General features: G+C 56.4%; 1 protein-coding gene across 2 annotated transcripts in view; it reads right to left on the bottom strand.

Moving 5' to 3' along the window:
• Nucleotides 1-1,873: 1,873 nt before the first annotated feature.
• Nucleotides 1,874-16,195, bottom strand: part of PLXND1 (plexin D1) — a 51,627-nt gene continuing 37,305 nt past the window's right edge. The window contains exons 21-36 of one of the 2 annotated variants that reach the window (XM_024244918.3): nt 14,425-14,532; nt 14,219-14,331; nt 13,264-13,368; nt 12,625-12,755; nt 12,085-12,283; nt 9,856-10,002; nt 9,549-9,705; nt 8,558-8,661; nt 8,405-8,468; nt 7,352-7,386; nt 6,995-7,099; nt 6,284-6,447; nt 5,092-5,239; nt 3,746-3,886; nt 3,277-3,351; nt 1,874-3,088 (exon numbers count right to left, since the gene is read on the bottom strand). In XM_024244918.3, coding sequence (XP_024100686.2) covers nt 2,972-3,088; nt 3,277-3,351; nt 3,746-3,886; nt 5,092-5,239; nt 6,284-6,447; nt 6,995-7,099; nt 7,352-7,386; nt 8,405-8,468; nt 8,558-8,661; nt 9,549-9,705; nt 9,856-10,002; nt 12,085-12,283; nt 12,625-12,755; nt 13,264-13,368; nt 14,219-14,331; nt 14,425-14,532 — 1,913 coding nt within the window. In that variant the 3' untranslated portion in view covers nt 1,874-2,971. Of the gene's footprint in view, nt 3,089-3,276; nt 3,352-3,745; nt 3,887-5,091; nt 5,240-6,283; nt 6,448-6,994; nt 7,100-7,351; nt 7,387-8,404; nt 8,469-8,557; nt 8,662-9,548; nt 9,706-9,855; nt 10,003-12,084; nt 12,284-12,624; nt 12,756-13,263; nt 13,369-14,218; nt 14,332-14,424; nt 14,533-16,195 lie in introns of those variants that run through there. The other variant, XM_063721694.1, reaches the window with a different exon arrangement.

Below are 16,195 nucleotides of genomic sequence, written 5' to 3'. Positions count from 1 at the left end.
CCCTGGGGTGTCTGTAATGTGGCAGCCAGCAGGACCCAGAGGGGCACCCAGAGCAGATGGCGGGGTGGGGCTGGGCTGGTGCTTCCTGAGGAGAGGTCTGCTCCTGCCACTGCTCATTCACGGCTTGGTCTGGTGCTGTGGCACCTCCAGGCAGACTGCAGTGCGGGGGGCATCAGTGGGCATCTCATGTCCATGAGCTGGGGGCAGGGGTGGGGGGTGTCTAGCATCCATGAAACCTTGGGCAAGTTACCTCCCTTAGCTGCAATGGTTTCTTTCCTTTTCAAAGGTGTTTAGTTTGAGGATGCTACATCAGAGATCCCCAGCCTCCTATGACCCTCAAAGGGTAGGAACCTCCCTCCTGCCCACAGCTGCCAGGTCCTCAGAGCCCCAGATAAGGATTATAGTTGGTTCATGGAAGGTGGCCACCTTCTGTGCTGAGAAACGACTCTGGAAACTAGAGATTTCCTCCATTGGCAAATACATTTCTAAACGTCAAGGAGGAACTGAATGTTAATCAGACATTAAGACAGGCTGTGGAATATTTAATGACATAGAAAGATGTTACTGACATATTGTCGCATGGGGGAAAATCAGGTTGCAAAATGGTGTGCACACCCTGATCCTGAGTTCACTCCTCGGCCCCGCCCCATCCAAGCGCCCCATGCGGCTGGCGTTCTCAGAGACGCTCGCCACGAACGGTTAGGGCAGCTTTTATTTTCTTCACGCTTTTTGTGCTTCCTACATTTCTCTGGGAACCGCGTATTCATTCCAGAATCACACCCACCCCCCTCACCCTCAAAATGCTATCAAATGTGCTGATAACTTAAATTAGAAAATCTGCTGCTTAATAAGAAGGAATCAATGCTCAGAATAGAAAATGTGAAAGATAAAGACTATCTTTCCACACAGAAGCCACTGTAGGAAAACGCTATTTTTAAAGCAAAAGGTTGTTTACTGTTCTCCTCACTTTTCTGTTCTCATTAATTTTAGAAATGGTATTTGTGGGATTTTGTTTAAATTTTATGAATCTTTTGTCCTAGTTCTTACTCTTGATAAATACATATGTAACTATGTTTCCTTCAAAAAAGCAAGAAATTAAAGGGAGTTGCTGTACCTTTGGAGCTGGCTCTCGAGATCTTTCCCTGGGGTTGGGGAGGAGCCAGCAGGGCTGGAAAGGGGTGTCTGCATCAGGTTCTTTGTTCTTGTGGGCAGGGGTGAGGAACAGCCTGTACTGTGGGGAACAGAGTTTAGGGTTAAACTGGGCTTGGGGGTTAAACTGCCTGCTTCCTTGTCTGAGAAATGAGCTTAATGCTACGTATTTTTTAAGCTTGATGAGAAATTCAGGGTAAGTGTCAGTTCCCTTTCCAGGGTGGTCACCTTTGGCCTCCCCGCCCATTTTGGGGACCACTGTGGAGACTGGCCCAGAAGGAGCATGGGACCTGGTCCTCATTCTGTCCCTTCCTGGTTGTGTGACCTTGAGAAATGCCTCAGTTGCTGTGTCTGTCATACAGGGATGCTAGCACGTTCCTGATGGGCTTGTTAGAGACGAGGTTAGGAGCAGGGCCCACCCAGTTGCAGGCAGCACACAGCAGCTGTGAAATCTTCCTGGAGGTCCCGGGGTGTCCTCAGAGCTTAAGGAATGGCAGCTCTGTGCTGGGCCCACAGCACGCACGCAGCCTGCACCGTCTCGTTTCATGTCCTGGCCTCTGACTGCCTTCTCAGAAGCTAGTCAGGTGCCTGCCCAAACCTCAAGAGTGCAGCTGAGACAGGAAGGACGGCAGGCTCCCTCCCTCCTCTCTCTCACAAACTGGTAAAGAAACTGCCCATTCTCTCGCTTGGCTATCTTGGGACAAAGGCTGGAGCCCACAGTAGGTTTGTCCGTAAGGCTTTTATTATAAAGAAGATTCCAGAGTCCCGGCTGCCCCCCTCCAGCCCCCATGGGCTCTGAGCCAGTCCCAACACTGGCTGAGTTGGCTGCGAGGGGCCTGCATGGCCCATCGGCCACAGAGGGTCGCTTCTGGCAGGAACGGAATGGGTGGTGGTCTCAGGCGCCAGGGGCGCTCTGCCAGGTCTGCCCGCTCTCTGGAACAGTCATTTCCAGTGTTGCATGGGGAACCTCTCGGGACCCCTCCCCGGGTCCTCTGCGCAAGCGGCAGCTATTCACAGTTGGTGCATGATACGTTTTTTTAATATATAAAAGCTTTAAAAAAAAAAAGTGGTGCTATCTTTAGAAACACTTTCAGCAAGATCAAGTAGCCCAGCTACAGCCTCGGTGCATCTTAACCCCTCTCCTTTCCCTGGAGACGGGGCTCCCAGCTCCTGTGCCCCTCATCCTTCCCCTCCACCCTCCCTGCTCCTGGAGAAGCCCACAGAGCACCCCATGGCGCGGGCACTGCCCACTCTACCAACAGCCGCCCAAACAACAAAAATCTGACACTACTTCAAACTGTCTGTGGCCAGGATCCTCTTTGGGTGAGGGGGAAGTGGAGATAACATTTTGGTGGTTGAAGCAGAAACCAATCAAAGGTCAGTTCAAGGAGGGCTCCCTGCACCAGTGTGGATGAGGTAGAGTTTCTGGGCTGCAGCCTCCGGGCTGGCGGCCTCCTCTCCCCCAGTTTGTGCTTGGCCGCCTGGATGCGCGGGGCTCTCGGCAGCAGGACCAGCTGGACGTTGTGGAGCAAGTGGGTGGGCACAGTGCAGGCCGTGCTGGGCAGACGGGGGAGCCTGACCAGCTCTCTGGCCTCCGTCCCGGAGACTGATCTGGGGACAGGTGGGAGGGGATGGAGGTGCCCAGGATTCAGGGCTGGGGCGCCCCTGACTGGCTGAGAGCAGCCCCTCCTCCTGCCCCCGCTCCAGCCGTCTCTGCTCAGTATTTCCCAGCCTGAGTCACAAGCACGGGGTAGAAGATCAAGTTGAGGCCCAGTGGGCGTCCGTTTCTCCCAGCAGCAGCCTGACCAGCTCTCCATGTGTCTCAGGCCTCGCTGTAGCACTCGTAGATGTTGTCCTCCATCAAAGCCACCACTTGCTCAAACTTGTGCTGCAGTTGTGTCCTCCGGGCCGTGGGGTTGGCCTCCAGCGCGGCCATGATCTGAGGGGAGCAGCAGAGTCAGCTGGGCCATGGACAGTAGCCCTGCCTCAGTTCGTGGGGGAGAACACACCCCTGAACGTCTACCACGAGTGACATCCGTCCATTAGGGGCAAGCACCCTTAGATGTGTGTACTTGAGTAGGAAGCTCACCTACCCCGAGGGCAGGTGCCTCACCCTGGGGCACTCACCTGTGGCCGATACCTCTTGGCGTACTTATAAATCTCTGCCATGGCCACATTGGTGTTGAACTCATTCTGGTATTTCTATAAGGAGGCAGGACGGGGAGGTGGTTAGCCCAGCGGTCAAAGCTGAGCCGAGCCCCAGCAAAGACAGCTGCTTGCACACAACCCCCCAACTCCCCACGGCCCCCACAGAACAGTTCAGCGACAAGGCCCCTCAAGTCCCGCGGACAAAGACGGCTTCCCGGACCCTGAAGTCCAATCTCCTCTCCATCCAGAGGGTGCTCTCCTGCCCCTGCGCCTCAAACTCTGGGAAAATGCATGACGAATTTGCAGGCCAGCAAGAGGCCACAGCCACCTCTGAAATGCCCCCTGCGCTCCCTGCCCTTACTCCAGTGGAGGCATTGAGGCCCAGCCCCCGACCCCCGATCCCTCAGCTCGTCAGGCTCCCACCCCCCCCGCCGCCGAGCCCCCGCACCCTCGACTCCTCGGCCAGATGGGCATTCATCTCTTGCTCGCTGAGTGGTGTCATGTCCTGGATCTGCTTGTAGTAGCGCTGCACGATCTTCCGGTACTCAGGAATCTCCTTGGCGTAGAGGAGCTTGTTGGTTGGCGAATCCTGGGCAGAGAAGAGTGAGGGTGTTAGATGGCTGCTGGAGAAAGGACGGATCTGGTCGTTTTCTGGATGAGCCCTCATCCCTCCTGCCACATAAGTGACCTTAGCAGGCCCCCAAGGCCCAAAGAGTGCCACCCGGTCACTGAACGTCCCCGCACTCAGCCGGCCCCAGACCAGGGGCTCCTCACTGTGCTCGGTCTGCCCCGCCTACTTTCCCCAGGACTGTTAGGACAATGATGTGGGTGGGGAGGGGCCCTACTTCTTTCAGGGGGAAAAGTGCACGGGCGAGCCAGCTCTTCACTGCATGCAGCCCATTCCACGTAACAAGGATATGTCCTTCTCAGGGTGATAGGTCTTGGTGGCTAGGATTCCTGGAAGCCTGAGTGCTGGCTCAGTGGAATATTTCCCACCACATGCTCCTAACGCCTGAAAGAAGTGCCAAGAACACTCCCAGTTCTTTGTCAGTCATGGGCACCCTGCCTTCGGAGGCAGTACGTGAGAAGCAGTGGAGCGATGGCATTTTCTCTTTCCCGTGGTCCGTCTCTGAAATGCATGGGCTAAATGCAGGGCCATGCACGACCTGGACCAATCCTGCAGTGCCAGCTTTAATGATACAATCTCATCCCTGCTCATAGCAACCGCGTGCTTTCCTGCCTCCCTGTCTTTGCCTGTGGCGTTCCCTCTGCCTGGAAGGCCATCCTCTTTCATCTTCAACCTCTAAAGCCAGACACAGCCTTGTGTGACCCCAACCCACCGCATGAATCTCAGAGCTCCCAGCCACCCATCACCCCTCTGCCCACCCCTTCACTGAATGCTCGCTTGAATGGCTTTTGACTTTCAGGGGCTGCTGCCCAGAGCCTGGCCCGGTTTTCAGATGATGATGTGCCTGACCAAGCAGGTTGTCCACGCTCATACTGGCTTTCCCACACCGGGTTCTCAGGCCCATGTTCAAAGCCAGTGCCAGGCACAGCTGCAGCAGGTGCAGTTGGTCTGCAGCGATACAGAGTTTCTGATGGAAGGTACTGGCTTCTAGGTGTCTCCCTGTCTGAATGAGTCACTCATCCCACATCCCCTAGACCTGAGCTCTTTTGGTTCCCCTCCCAGGAAGATCTCTGAGCTCAGCCTCAGAGAGTCGAGGAGGCCGCCCATGGTCGGCACCCCACTCTGGCCCTGTGCATGGGCCTGGCCTGGTCCTGGGAACAGCTGACCTTGCCCAGCTGCAGGTCAGAGATGGAGCAGGCGTCGATGAAGGCCTGCGCGATGACTGAAAGGCAGGCGTCGATGTGGTCTGTCTTGTCGATGTCAAAGACAAACTGGGGGTTCTTCAGGATGTTCACCCAGAACCGGAGAGGAAGGCTGTGGGGTAGGGTGACAAAGGCAGTGAGGGTAGGGTGGGGTAGGAAGCAGTCGAGGGACAGTTGTGGAGGAGAGAGCTGGCTTTGTCCCTCAAGGGCCTGAGGTTGAAGCCTTGTCGCAAGATGTGACCTTTGGGAACCTTAGTTTGCCTATCCCTGGCCAGCTGGGGTGGCAGTGGGGCTGAGAGCTGGGTTTCCTGCTGGAGCAAGGCAGGAGCTGCAGGGCTTAGCTGCACCCCCCAACCCCCTGCTGAGCCTCCAGCTAGGTCCTGGTTCTCATTAGAACCAGGTGCCGGCCCCCGGGCACCCCTGGCTCCTCCCTGAACCCTTGCAGGCAGCAGGAAGTCCGACATTAGCAGAGCAGCTGTGGCAGGGCTGTGGGGGGCAGGGCCTGGAGCTCTGGCCTTGTCCTCCAGAGGCCAGAGAGGGTGAGCAACACCCCTACCCCCACCTCAGGCCACTCAGTGACTCAGCAGCCTGGGCATGTATACCCCCAGAGCTCTAGGAAGCTGCTGCCCTGCACAGAGGCTCCTGGGCTGGTGGTATTCTTCCTGAGGGTCAGGCTGGGTTTCCAGCAACTTCTTGTTGATCTTGCATGATCCCAACAAGCTAAGGGGTGCCTCAAAGGAGGGCTACCAACTGGGTAAGAGATTCAGATAATGTAGGGCCGAGCCTGGCTCTACTGTCCCAGGCTGTGTGGTCTTGAGCAGGTGCTGCTTCTCCGAGCCTCAGTGTGCTCATCTGTGAAGTGGAGCTGATGGTGCCCGCCTGAGAGGGGTGCGGGAGAATGATAGTAAGGGCAACACCTAGACCATGCTTCTGGACACTCTTCTAGTTAATTCCCACCATTAACATGGGTCGCATTTTACATGGAGGGGAAACTGAAGCACAGAGAGGCTAAGTCACTCATCCGAGAACACACAGCTGGGAAATGGCAGAGGAGGGCTTGACCCCAAGCAGGCAAGGCCAGAAGACTAGGTTCTGAACCCCCTGCCACAGAGGCCCCAGTGGCACAGTGAAGTCCACACGGCCCCCCACCCGCCACCTGTTGGTCTTCCAGATGTGTAGGGTGTCGGGGTCCGAGATTCCCCTCTTCTCAGCCTGCTCCTCCAGGAAGTCGAAAAAGTACTTGACAGCCAGCGGGGGCTTGTCTTCACGGATACTCAGAATGGCCTTGAACAGGTCATCCAGAAACTTCTGCAGCGTGCCCTGCGGGGGAGTGGGGTGGCCGCCGTCAGCCCCGGGCCACGTGCAGAGGGCTAGTGGGCACCCTTGGTGGCTCTGCGGAGCTTGAAATGCCAGGCTGCTGAATAAGGAAGCCACGTGGCATCAGGCTGGTCACTGAGCCTCTCTGGCCTCACTTGCCTCCCAGAGGCGTTGAAAGGACTAATCAAGGCACTGGCACATGGAGTCGAGAACTGGAGGCGCCAGAGTATGGGCTGTGGGGTGCCGGCGCTGCCACTGAGCCACGTGGCCTTGGGGACATCACTGGTCCCTCTGGGCCTCTACTGTGCCCTGTTACATGGGCTGACATAGAAGTGTCTGTCAGGCATTTTTCCTGGCTGTGAGAAATGCCTCCTCAAGTGGGACCCTAAGCCTTCAGCCTCTTGCCCCTCCAGCCCCACAGGGGAAACAGGAAGAACTCACACCCCTCTCCCAGCCGCGTGTGCACAGCTGGCCCTGAGCAATGACCCTCTGGAGCTGGGGCTGGAGCCTTGTACCCACTGCACAGAGGGGAGACTGAGGCCGGACTCACCTTGGTGGAGAGCAGGCGGGTCAGGTAGATTTCCGGGAGCACCTTCTTGCGATGGCTCTGCCGGTGAGACTTCTTGGGCTCCGCCAGCTCGTCCGTAGGCAGCACCTGGGAGGCCAGACAGTGGTCAGTGTCCACACCAGGCCCTATCCTCGGCCGCCTGTGGGAGGTCTGGCTCTGCCATACTTCTTAGCACACAAGGGCTGTGGTTCCCTCCTGATTCTGGGCCCCATCCCTACTGCCCCACCCCCAGCCTTTCCCAGGGCCGGGAGCACTTTTCCCAGAGGCCCAGGGCCACAGAAAGCCAAGGCCACACCCACTGAGGGGCTGGATCCCCCGGGGCCGAGGTTGGGCACTCACCAAATGGAAATACTTCTCTGTGTCCAAGTCTTTCACTGCGAGAGGAAAAACACAATAAATAAACACGGGAGAGGAGAGGAGAGAAACAGAAATGAAGACAGAAAGATGGGGAGAGAGAAACAGAAACAAGACAGAAAGATGGGGAGAGAAACAGAAACAAGACAGAAAGATGGAGAGAGAAACAGAAACAAGACAGAAAGATGGAGAAACAGAAACAAGACAGAAAGATGGAGAGAGAAACAGAAGCAGAGACAGAAAGATGGGGAAAGAAACAGAAACGGAGACAGAGATCCAAAGAGACAGTCAGAGAGAATGAGACAGAGATGCAGAGACGCATGGGGAGACTGAGTCTGGGAGAGACAGAGAGAGAGAGATAAGTGAGATCCAGAGACACACAGCGAGCGAGACAGAGTGAGGCAGAGAGAGAAAGACACACACACAGTGACCACAGGGATGGAGGGACTTGGAGGGAGGGACAGCGGTGGAGAGGAACAGGAAGATGCCGCCACGGGGGAGGAGGGGCCCCAGGCAGGCGGGGGTGGGTGCCTTCGCCCACCCCACCCCTGAGCCCAGAGCTCCTGCCAGCCCAGATTCCCAGGCTGCTGGTAGAGACTGAGACTCTGCTCTCAACCTCAGAAGGGGACCCCGAGACCCAGAGGATCCCGGGCTCGCAGGCCTGGCAGCCAGGAGGCTGTGCCTGGGGCGTCTGAGGGTGTGGGAGGGGGCACTTGAGGCAGGGACATGGCCCAAGGCTGAGATGGGCATGCTGGCCCCCCTTCTGGCCTGGCTGCTGCCCAGACCTCCTGGAACTGCATCTCGCCCTCCCGGGGCCTCTCTCCAGCTGCTGCAGGAAATCAGCTTGAGGAGGCCTGGTGTGGGCCCTGCCCCAGCAGTACTGGGTCAGAGGAGGCTGGCCCCGCCCAGTCCCCACCAAGGAGGCCTCAGTTCAGGCCAGCCCTGCCTCTCGGAGCCTCAGTTTCCCCACTGGGGCATGGGATAGAAGCCCCTGTCCACACGCAGCCTAGACTCCCTTCCCACGTGCACCCGCACTACCTCGGCCCAGTGTGTTGTCCTTCTTGTCTATGAGACTCATGGCCAGGGAGGCACCTTCAGGGATCTGATGGGAGGGGAGAGGCCGAGGTCAGAGGCCGGAGGTCGGGGTGGAGGCATGAGGGTGGGGAAGTGGGGAGGGGGGCAGGGCTGCACCTTGTAATGGGCCAGTGTGTTAAGCTTCTTGCGGCCGTCTTCCACCACTGAGGTGTCATCCAGGTCCCGAAGGATGTAGCTCTGTGTGCTGGAGGCGAACCACTCTGGGGGACAAGGAGCAGGCCATCAGGGTCCGGGCAGGGAGCTGGGCCTGAGGGGTAGGTACCGGCCCAGCCACACAGGGAGAGGCCTCTCGCTCTCTCCATGTAAACTGAGGCAAGCCATACTTCTCTCTGAGCCTCCATTTCCCCATCTGTAAAATGGGGAGGGCAGGAAAGAGCTGGGGGAGAGTGTGAGGGTACAAAGAGAAGGTGCCAGGGTGGAGGGCACAGAGGAGGAGCTCTGGAAATGGCCTTGTCTGCAGGGCTGTTCATGTTACAATTGCTGATGAAACCCTTGGTCTAACCAAGACTCCTATAAAACCCATTCCAGGCCCCGCGTGGTGGCTCACACCTGTAATCCCAGGACTTCGGAAGCCTGAGGCAGGAGGATCGCTTGAGCCCAGGAGTTCAAGACCAGCCTGGGCGGCATAGCATGACACTATCTTTACAAAAAGTAAAATTAGCTGGATGTGGTGGTGCACTCCTGTAGTCCCAGCTACTCAGGAGGCTGAAATGAGAGGATCACTTGAGCCCAGGAGGTCGAGGCTGCAGTGAGCTGAGATTGCGCCACTGCACTCCAGCCTGGGTGACAGAATGAGATCCCGTCTCAAAAACAAACAAACAAACAAATAAACCCTACTCCAGCATCCCTCCTTTAGGAATTAGGAAGCCTTTCCTGAAGGTTTTTTGCTGTTGTCTGTAGCTCACTCACACTACAGGACTTGTCTCCTACAGAGTAAGAGCTTCTTGCTGAGGGGGCCTCATTGGATCCTCTCAGTGTCCCCACATTCATGCACCCATGCCAGGTGAAAGGAGTGTTTCCCGTCAAGGCAGGGTCCAGCCCCAGCTGAAGCGCCTGACACGGGACCTCTGCCCCCATTCCCACCCACCGAGGTCGACGTCCTCTGCACGCGGCCACTGGGAGTAGGGCACATTCTTGCAGAAGGCCTCCAGGATCTTCTCCTTGACCTGCGTCAGCGTGTCGGTGTCCATGGCCCGCACGCTCAGTGAGTCCATGCCACAGCCCTGGAAGGACACGTTCAGGTTCTGCAGTGGGAGAGTGGGAGAGAAAGGTCAGTGAGTTGCTGCCATCACTATGTCGGTGCCCAGACAGCAAGGCCCTGCACAGGAAGGCTGGGTCAATGCTATAGGCCGCGACACACCAGCCCTGGGACCCTCCCCGCCCTGCCGACTTACCCGGGGCTTGGCCTCGATGTTCTCCCGCAGCAGCCACTCTTCATTGAGTGTGTAGCGGGCCTTGCCCGTGATGGCGTCGATGGAGCCCTTGTTGATTTGCTGCTTGATGGCACACAGCAGCAGGAAGAATGGCTCCCCCACTGTCTCCTGAGGGGCACGGGGGTATCAGGGCCAAGGCTCCCTCTGTATTCCAGCCCCCACGCCTTGGGCCAAACACCTTCACGCCCCCGTCCCCCAACCCCTCCAACAGTCTCCTTTTGGATCCTGGTGTCAACACTCTCCTCTCCAGGTTGTCTCCACGGACCCTAAGCTCGTGTTCATTAAACACCACCAGCTGTGGGTGGGTGCATTCACTGCATCATCCCAGCAACCCTTCTGGATACGGAGTATCATCCTTACTGTGCAGCCAACAGTGCCGAGGCTCAGAGAGGGCAAGTGACCTGCCCAAGGTCACCCAGCTGGGAAGCGGTAGGGCAGGAATCAGACCTGGCTCGGCTGACTCCCAAGCCTGTGACTTTCTACTAAGTGGGGGGCCCCAAGGGTGAGTTTAGGTGGACCTGGAACACCGATGTGGCCTCGACCCCACTCGCAGGCTGATGACCGTGGAGTCTCAGGAGGAATGGGGCTCAACGTCCCTGCTCTTGCCCATCTCCAAGGGTGGCCCTCCAGGCAGTGGCTCTGCTGGACCCACAGCCATGAGCTGATGATTCTCAAGGCCATTGCCCAGCAAGGGACCCAGGTGTTCCACTGGGATAGTTTTACTTAACTATCCACCAAAATTGATTTAAAGAAAAATTAAGTACATAATAGTATTAGGCAGATTTGGCAAAGATTACGAAGGCAGCCTGCCAGCCCAAGTCCTGGTCCAATTCTCCAGGTCTGGGGCGTGGGAGGCACGGATTCCCTGCTTTCTAGAGGAGAAAATAGGCTCATAGGGGAAGGCCTGGCTGAGGCCACAGAAAGAAGCCAGAGGAGTGAGGTCCAGGGTCCACAGTGGCCCTTGTGGTTCCTGATGGCCCACAGTGAGGCAGCCCGCAGAAGGTGGAGGCACCCCAGTGGCCCCTCCCAGGCCCTGCCTCTGCTCCACCTCACTACCCTCTTCCCCCAGGAGGAGCCGTGGGGCTCCCCCAGGCTACTTGGCCCTCAAGGCCCAGGCTCAGGGGCAGAGGCCCCATTTGACAGAAGGAAACCAAGGCCCAGAGAGGGCAATGAGTAGCCCAGAGTCACACAGCTGGGCTATGCCAAAGATCGGACTCAAGCCCAGGACATCCTGGCTGGGTGCAGTGGCTCACCCCTGTAATCCCAGCACTTTGGGAGGCCAAAGCGGGAGGATTGCTTGAGCCCAGGAGTTTGGGACCAGCCTGTGTGACAAAGCAAGACTCCCATCTCTTCAAAAATTAACAACATAAAACAGAACATCTGAGGCCCTGGTTCTGGGCTCCAGGCAGGCCTTTGCCTTTCTCCCACAATCCTCCAGGCAGCCCTCTAGCCTCTGCCACCGTAGGGCAGCTGGATGGTGGGACAGGACAAGAGGCTGAGCAACCCTTGCTCTGCAGAAGAGAGCTTATGGGGGTGAATGCAGGAGGCCCTGGCTACCAGGCCTACCCTCTTCCTAGCCTCCGCTCTCATCCAGAAGATTCTTTGGCCTTCCTTCCATGAACACCCCCTCCTCCCGGCCTCTGCCCTCGTGTTGTACCCGATGCCTGGAGCACCCTCCCCATCACTCCTCGCCTGGCTCGCTCTCTTAGGTCTCAGCACAGGGTCGCCTGCTCCAGGAAGCCACCTTGAAGCCTCCAGACAGAGGGAGGCCTCATGAGCTGAGCTCTGCTGCGAGGCACTGGCACCCTGTATTTTGTTTCCACGTCTCGCCTAGCCTAGGGCTGGGAGAGCCTCAAGGGCCAGCCAGGGGCTGATTTCATCTCCTGAATCCAGAGCAGGGAAGGGTGGATGACTGAGAAAACCACGGATGGGACAAGGCCCCTGACACAACCTCTGTTATGCCCCAAGCATCTGTTGAGCCCTTGCAGCAAGCCAGCAAGGCCTCCCCGGGGCCATGGCTCCCCCCTCTGCATAACAGGTCCTACGGACCTGGCCTGTCTCATGCGACACTCCCTTCTGGCAGAGCTGGCCTGAGGGTGCCAGGGAAGGCCTGGGAGGCCGTGGGGTCACTGCCGCTGCGTCCCTGCCACGTCCCCCGCCTGGGCTCTGTCTGTCCCCAGGCAGCCTCACCCGCAGACAGCTGTACATGCAGATGGACATCCAGTTGGTGAGCATCTTCTCCACCACAGACTCTGTGCGCCGCAACATGAGCTTGGGGTTCTTGGCGGCCGAGGCGTCGATGAGGTCCACCAGCAGCTCCTTCATGATGCTGGTGTAGTACTCCAGCTTGCCGTGCAGCGCGATGGTCAGCAGCGAGGCCAGGCTGCACCTGCGAGCGGGAGGCAGGTGTCAGCTGCGCCTTGAGGCCCTAGGAGCTGTGGGTCCCAGGGTCTCAGTGCTGCCTCATCCCCAGGCCCAGCGATCCCAGGAGTGCCTGTGTGGGTGGGTCCTGCGAGGGGTGAGTGGGGCTGGAATCCTCCTGGAGAAACAGCCACCTTCTTCTATGTCCACAGCAACCACCGTGCCCCGTAAGCCAAGGTCTTGGGCATCCAGGCCCAGGAAGGGCTGGAATATGGGGGTGTCAGGAGCCCCAGAGCCCCAGGACCCAATGCTGTGTGGCCTTGGACAGGCTCCTCTTCCCTACCCCACCCCAGTCCGTCACAGCCTGACCTGTCGCGCACCGCAAAGTCCTTCTGCTGCTCCAGCGCGTGGACAAAGACGATGAGGAAGTGCTTGTTGTTGAGTAGTGAGGAGAACAAGCTGATTCCTTCTTCCATGTTGGGCCGGCAGCTCTCAGGAATCTGTGGAAGCAACTGGTGATGGGGTGTCCAGAGGGGCCCAGTGTCCCTGCCTAGCCTAACAGCCAGTGCTTATGATGGCTGCTTGTATGCCTCCTGGGATGGGGAGCTCATTACCTTCCACGGTGGATGCCTCCTAACCTTTGTGACAGGGAACAATAGCTTGGTTGAATTGAAAAGTGGGGCTCAGAGAAGGGTAAGGGTGCCTGGAGGTAACCTGGCATCCCAGTGTGGGGCACTCTCACCTTCCATTTTCTAAGCAGGCGGAGTGGGTGTACAGGGGGGCCCAATCCTCTGTCTGTTCTACCTGGCCTGGGGGGGGCAGCACTTATAACACCCTGAATGGCTGCCTGAATGCCTCCTGGGATGGAGGGCTCAGTACCTTACAATGGCAGATGCCTCCCAACTCCACATGACAGGGATCAATGGATTAGATGAACTGAAAGGGGACCCAGTGGGGAGCAGGGTTGCCCTGAAGCAGCCCACTGTGTGTGGGTCGTGGGGTACTCACCTTCCACTCTCCCAGCAGTGGGTGGGTCTCCTGTGCCTGGGAGCTGCCCTGGGAGTTGAGGGTCTGGGAGGGCAGCACGTAACGCTCTTCATAAAGGGAGGAACACTGCAGAGGCAGACCCCCAGCATCTCAGCGGGGCTGGACACCCCCTGCTGGCATGCAAAGGTCACTCACACAGAAAGGGGCACTGGCTTGGGCTGCTGGGGGAACTGGCACAGAATTAGCTCCCCATAAAGGAATAAGAGGCAGTGGGCCAAGCCTGTGGAATTCCAGGGGTGTGGCCACATAAGAAGCACAAGGCTTAAGGGGAAGCAAAAGCAGCTCCATGTGCAATGGGGGAAACTGAGGCAGAAAGGCTGGGAGTCTGAGCTTTAGCCTGAGGCTGGGAAAAGCTACTGGAGGGTTTCGTGAAAAATGATGTAGTCAAACTTGGGCTTGCTTTGGCCACTGTGTGGGGAATGGTGTGGACGGGGAGAGAGGGTGGTGCCACCAGGAGGTGGAGCGGGGGTAGTGGACCCTGGAAGGCAAGGGGAGGCATGAGAAGCATAGAAGGGATGGGGCGGGAGTCCGGCGGACAGGAGGAGGGAGTGTAGAGACCAAGGGAAGCCTGGCTGGGAAGAGGCACAGGAAGGAGAGAGGCTGGCCTGGGACAGCCCTGGCCGCTTCTGCCCCACCTTGAAAAGGGGAGAGGCAGGCCCAGCTGGCCAGGACAGCGGGGCTGCAGCTGGCTTCCGTATGGACTGTTAAACATCAAGTGAGCAGAGAATGAAAGTGGAGAATCTGCCCCCAACCCTCCGCCCCGTGGCAGGCCAGGGCAAGTGGCCAGGACGGCTGCGGACAGCTGTGCAGGTTTGGCCCTGCTCAAGGGACCCTATAGGCTGGCAGGGCTCAGAGAGGTCGAGTTGCCTTGAGGTGGCTGGCACAGGTTCAGGGGCAGGCTCAGGCTCGGGCTGACCTTGGGGAAGAAGGTACGGGTCACGAAGTGCTTATACTCCAGGAAGGGGATGCCCTGGCTGCGGTTCAGCTCCTTGGTCAGATCTGTCATGTCTGTCTGCAGCTCAGCGAAGCCTGGTGGACACATGGACAGCCGTGAGCCACCCGAGAACCCATCCCCCAGGAGGGAAAGTCGAGGCCCAGCCCTGCAGGGTCCCAGCCCACTACCTTTGCGGATTTCCTCTCGGATCTGAGATTCCATCTCCTCCATCTGCAGCAGCGTCTTCTGCCAGTAACGCTCAGCACGTCGGCTCTTGGTACAGAAGACGAACAGGGCTGCGGGCAGTGGAGAGGCAGGTCAGGCCTCTGGTGCCCTTTGGAAAGCCTTTATTGGCGCCTGCTGTACTCTGGCCTCCGCTCCAGCTCCTCTGGGCAAGGTGTGGGAGGAGGCCCTGCAGTCCTCCCCTCCTGGGCAGGGTTGGGGTGGGGGGTGGGGAGTTGCGGGGAGCTCTCCCATGGGCAGAGGGCTTGGGGAATGGCCAGCAAAGCAATGCCTGATGACCTGTTCTTAGAAAAAGAAGTGTGTAGTGTTACAGCTCTGTTAGAATTTGTCTAGCCCTGTTAAAAAAAAAAAAAAAAAGAAACAGGAATACGTCTGTGTGAAATAGTGGTTAACAGTGGCTTTCCTGGGTGGGAGGATTCTGGGTGACTTCTGTTTACTTTCTGCTTTTGAGCATTTTCTATTCCTTCTACAATGGCCAGGTGTTACTTGTAAATTAAGAAACTTTTAAAAGCAGATTACAAAGCAGTATTACATTATAACCTTTTCTAGGGTGGGGAGGAATATATATATAATGTATTAAAATATCTATTAATACATAGTATTTTCAGAAAAGAGACTGGGAAGGAAGATACAAAAATACACAGGGTATTAATGATGGGTATTTTTTCCTTTTATCATCTTTCAGTTTTTCCAAAAGTTTTCTGCATTGAATATACTCACTTTAAAAATAAAACAGCTTTATTGTGATATAACGTACATACCATATAATCCAGTGATTTAAAGTGTATACTTCAATGGTTTCTTTTCTTTCTTTGTTTCTTTTGAGACAGTCTAACTCTGGCACCCAGGCTGAAGTACAGTGGCGCGATCACAGCTCACTGCAGCCTCCACCTCCCAGGCTCAGGTGATCCTCCCACCTCAGCCTCCTGAGTAGCTGGGACTACAGACTCATGCCACCATGCCCAGGTAATTTTTGTATTTTTTGTAGAGATAAAGTTTTGCCATGTTGCCCAAGCTGGTCTTGAACTCCTGGGCTCAAGTGATCCACTCACCTTGGCCTCCCAAAGTGCTGGGACTACAGGCATAAGTCACTGAGCCTGGCCTAATTCAATGGTTTCTAGTATATTCACAGAGTTGTGCAACCATCACCACTAATTTTAGAGCATTTTTACCGCCCCAAGAAGACCCATACCCATTCAGCAGTCACTCCCTATTCGTGTTCTCCCTAGCCCCTGGCAATCACCATTCAGCTTTCTGTCTCTATGAATTTCCCTATTCTAAACAGTTCATATAAACGGCATCATACAATATGCAGCCTTTGGTGAGTCTTCTTTTGGTTAGTATAATATTGTCAAGGTGCCTGCCCATGGTGGCATGGATCTGTACTCCACTCCTTTTTATGGATAAATAATTTTCCATTGTATGAATAGATCATATTTCATTTATTCATTTATTGGTTGATGGACATTTGGGTTGTTTTGACTTCTTGGTTATTATAGATAATGTTGCTATAAACACGTGTGTACAAGTTTTTGTGTGGCTATGTTTTCATTCCTCTTGAGCAGATAGCTAGGGGTGGAATTGCTGGGTCATAGGTTATAGGGTAATTGTATGTTTCACATCCTAAGAAACTGCCAAAATGTTTTCCAAAGCAGCTGCACTTTTTTGTATTCCCTCTAGTAGTGTATGACGGCTCCAGTTTCTGTGCTGCATCGA

The sequence above is a fragment of the Pongo abelii genome, chromosome 2 (assembly GCF_028885655.2).
Source record: "Pongo abelii isolate AG06213 chromosome 2, NHGRI_mPonAbe1-v2.0_pri, whole genome shotgun sequence".
Lineage (NCBI taxonomy): Eukaryota > Metazoa > Chordata > Mammalia > Primates > Hominidae > Pongo > Pongo abelii.
This window is presented reverse-complemented; position numbering and strand designations above follow the sequence as displayed.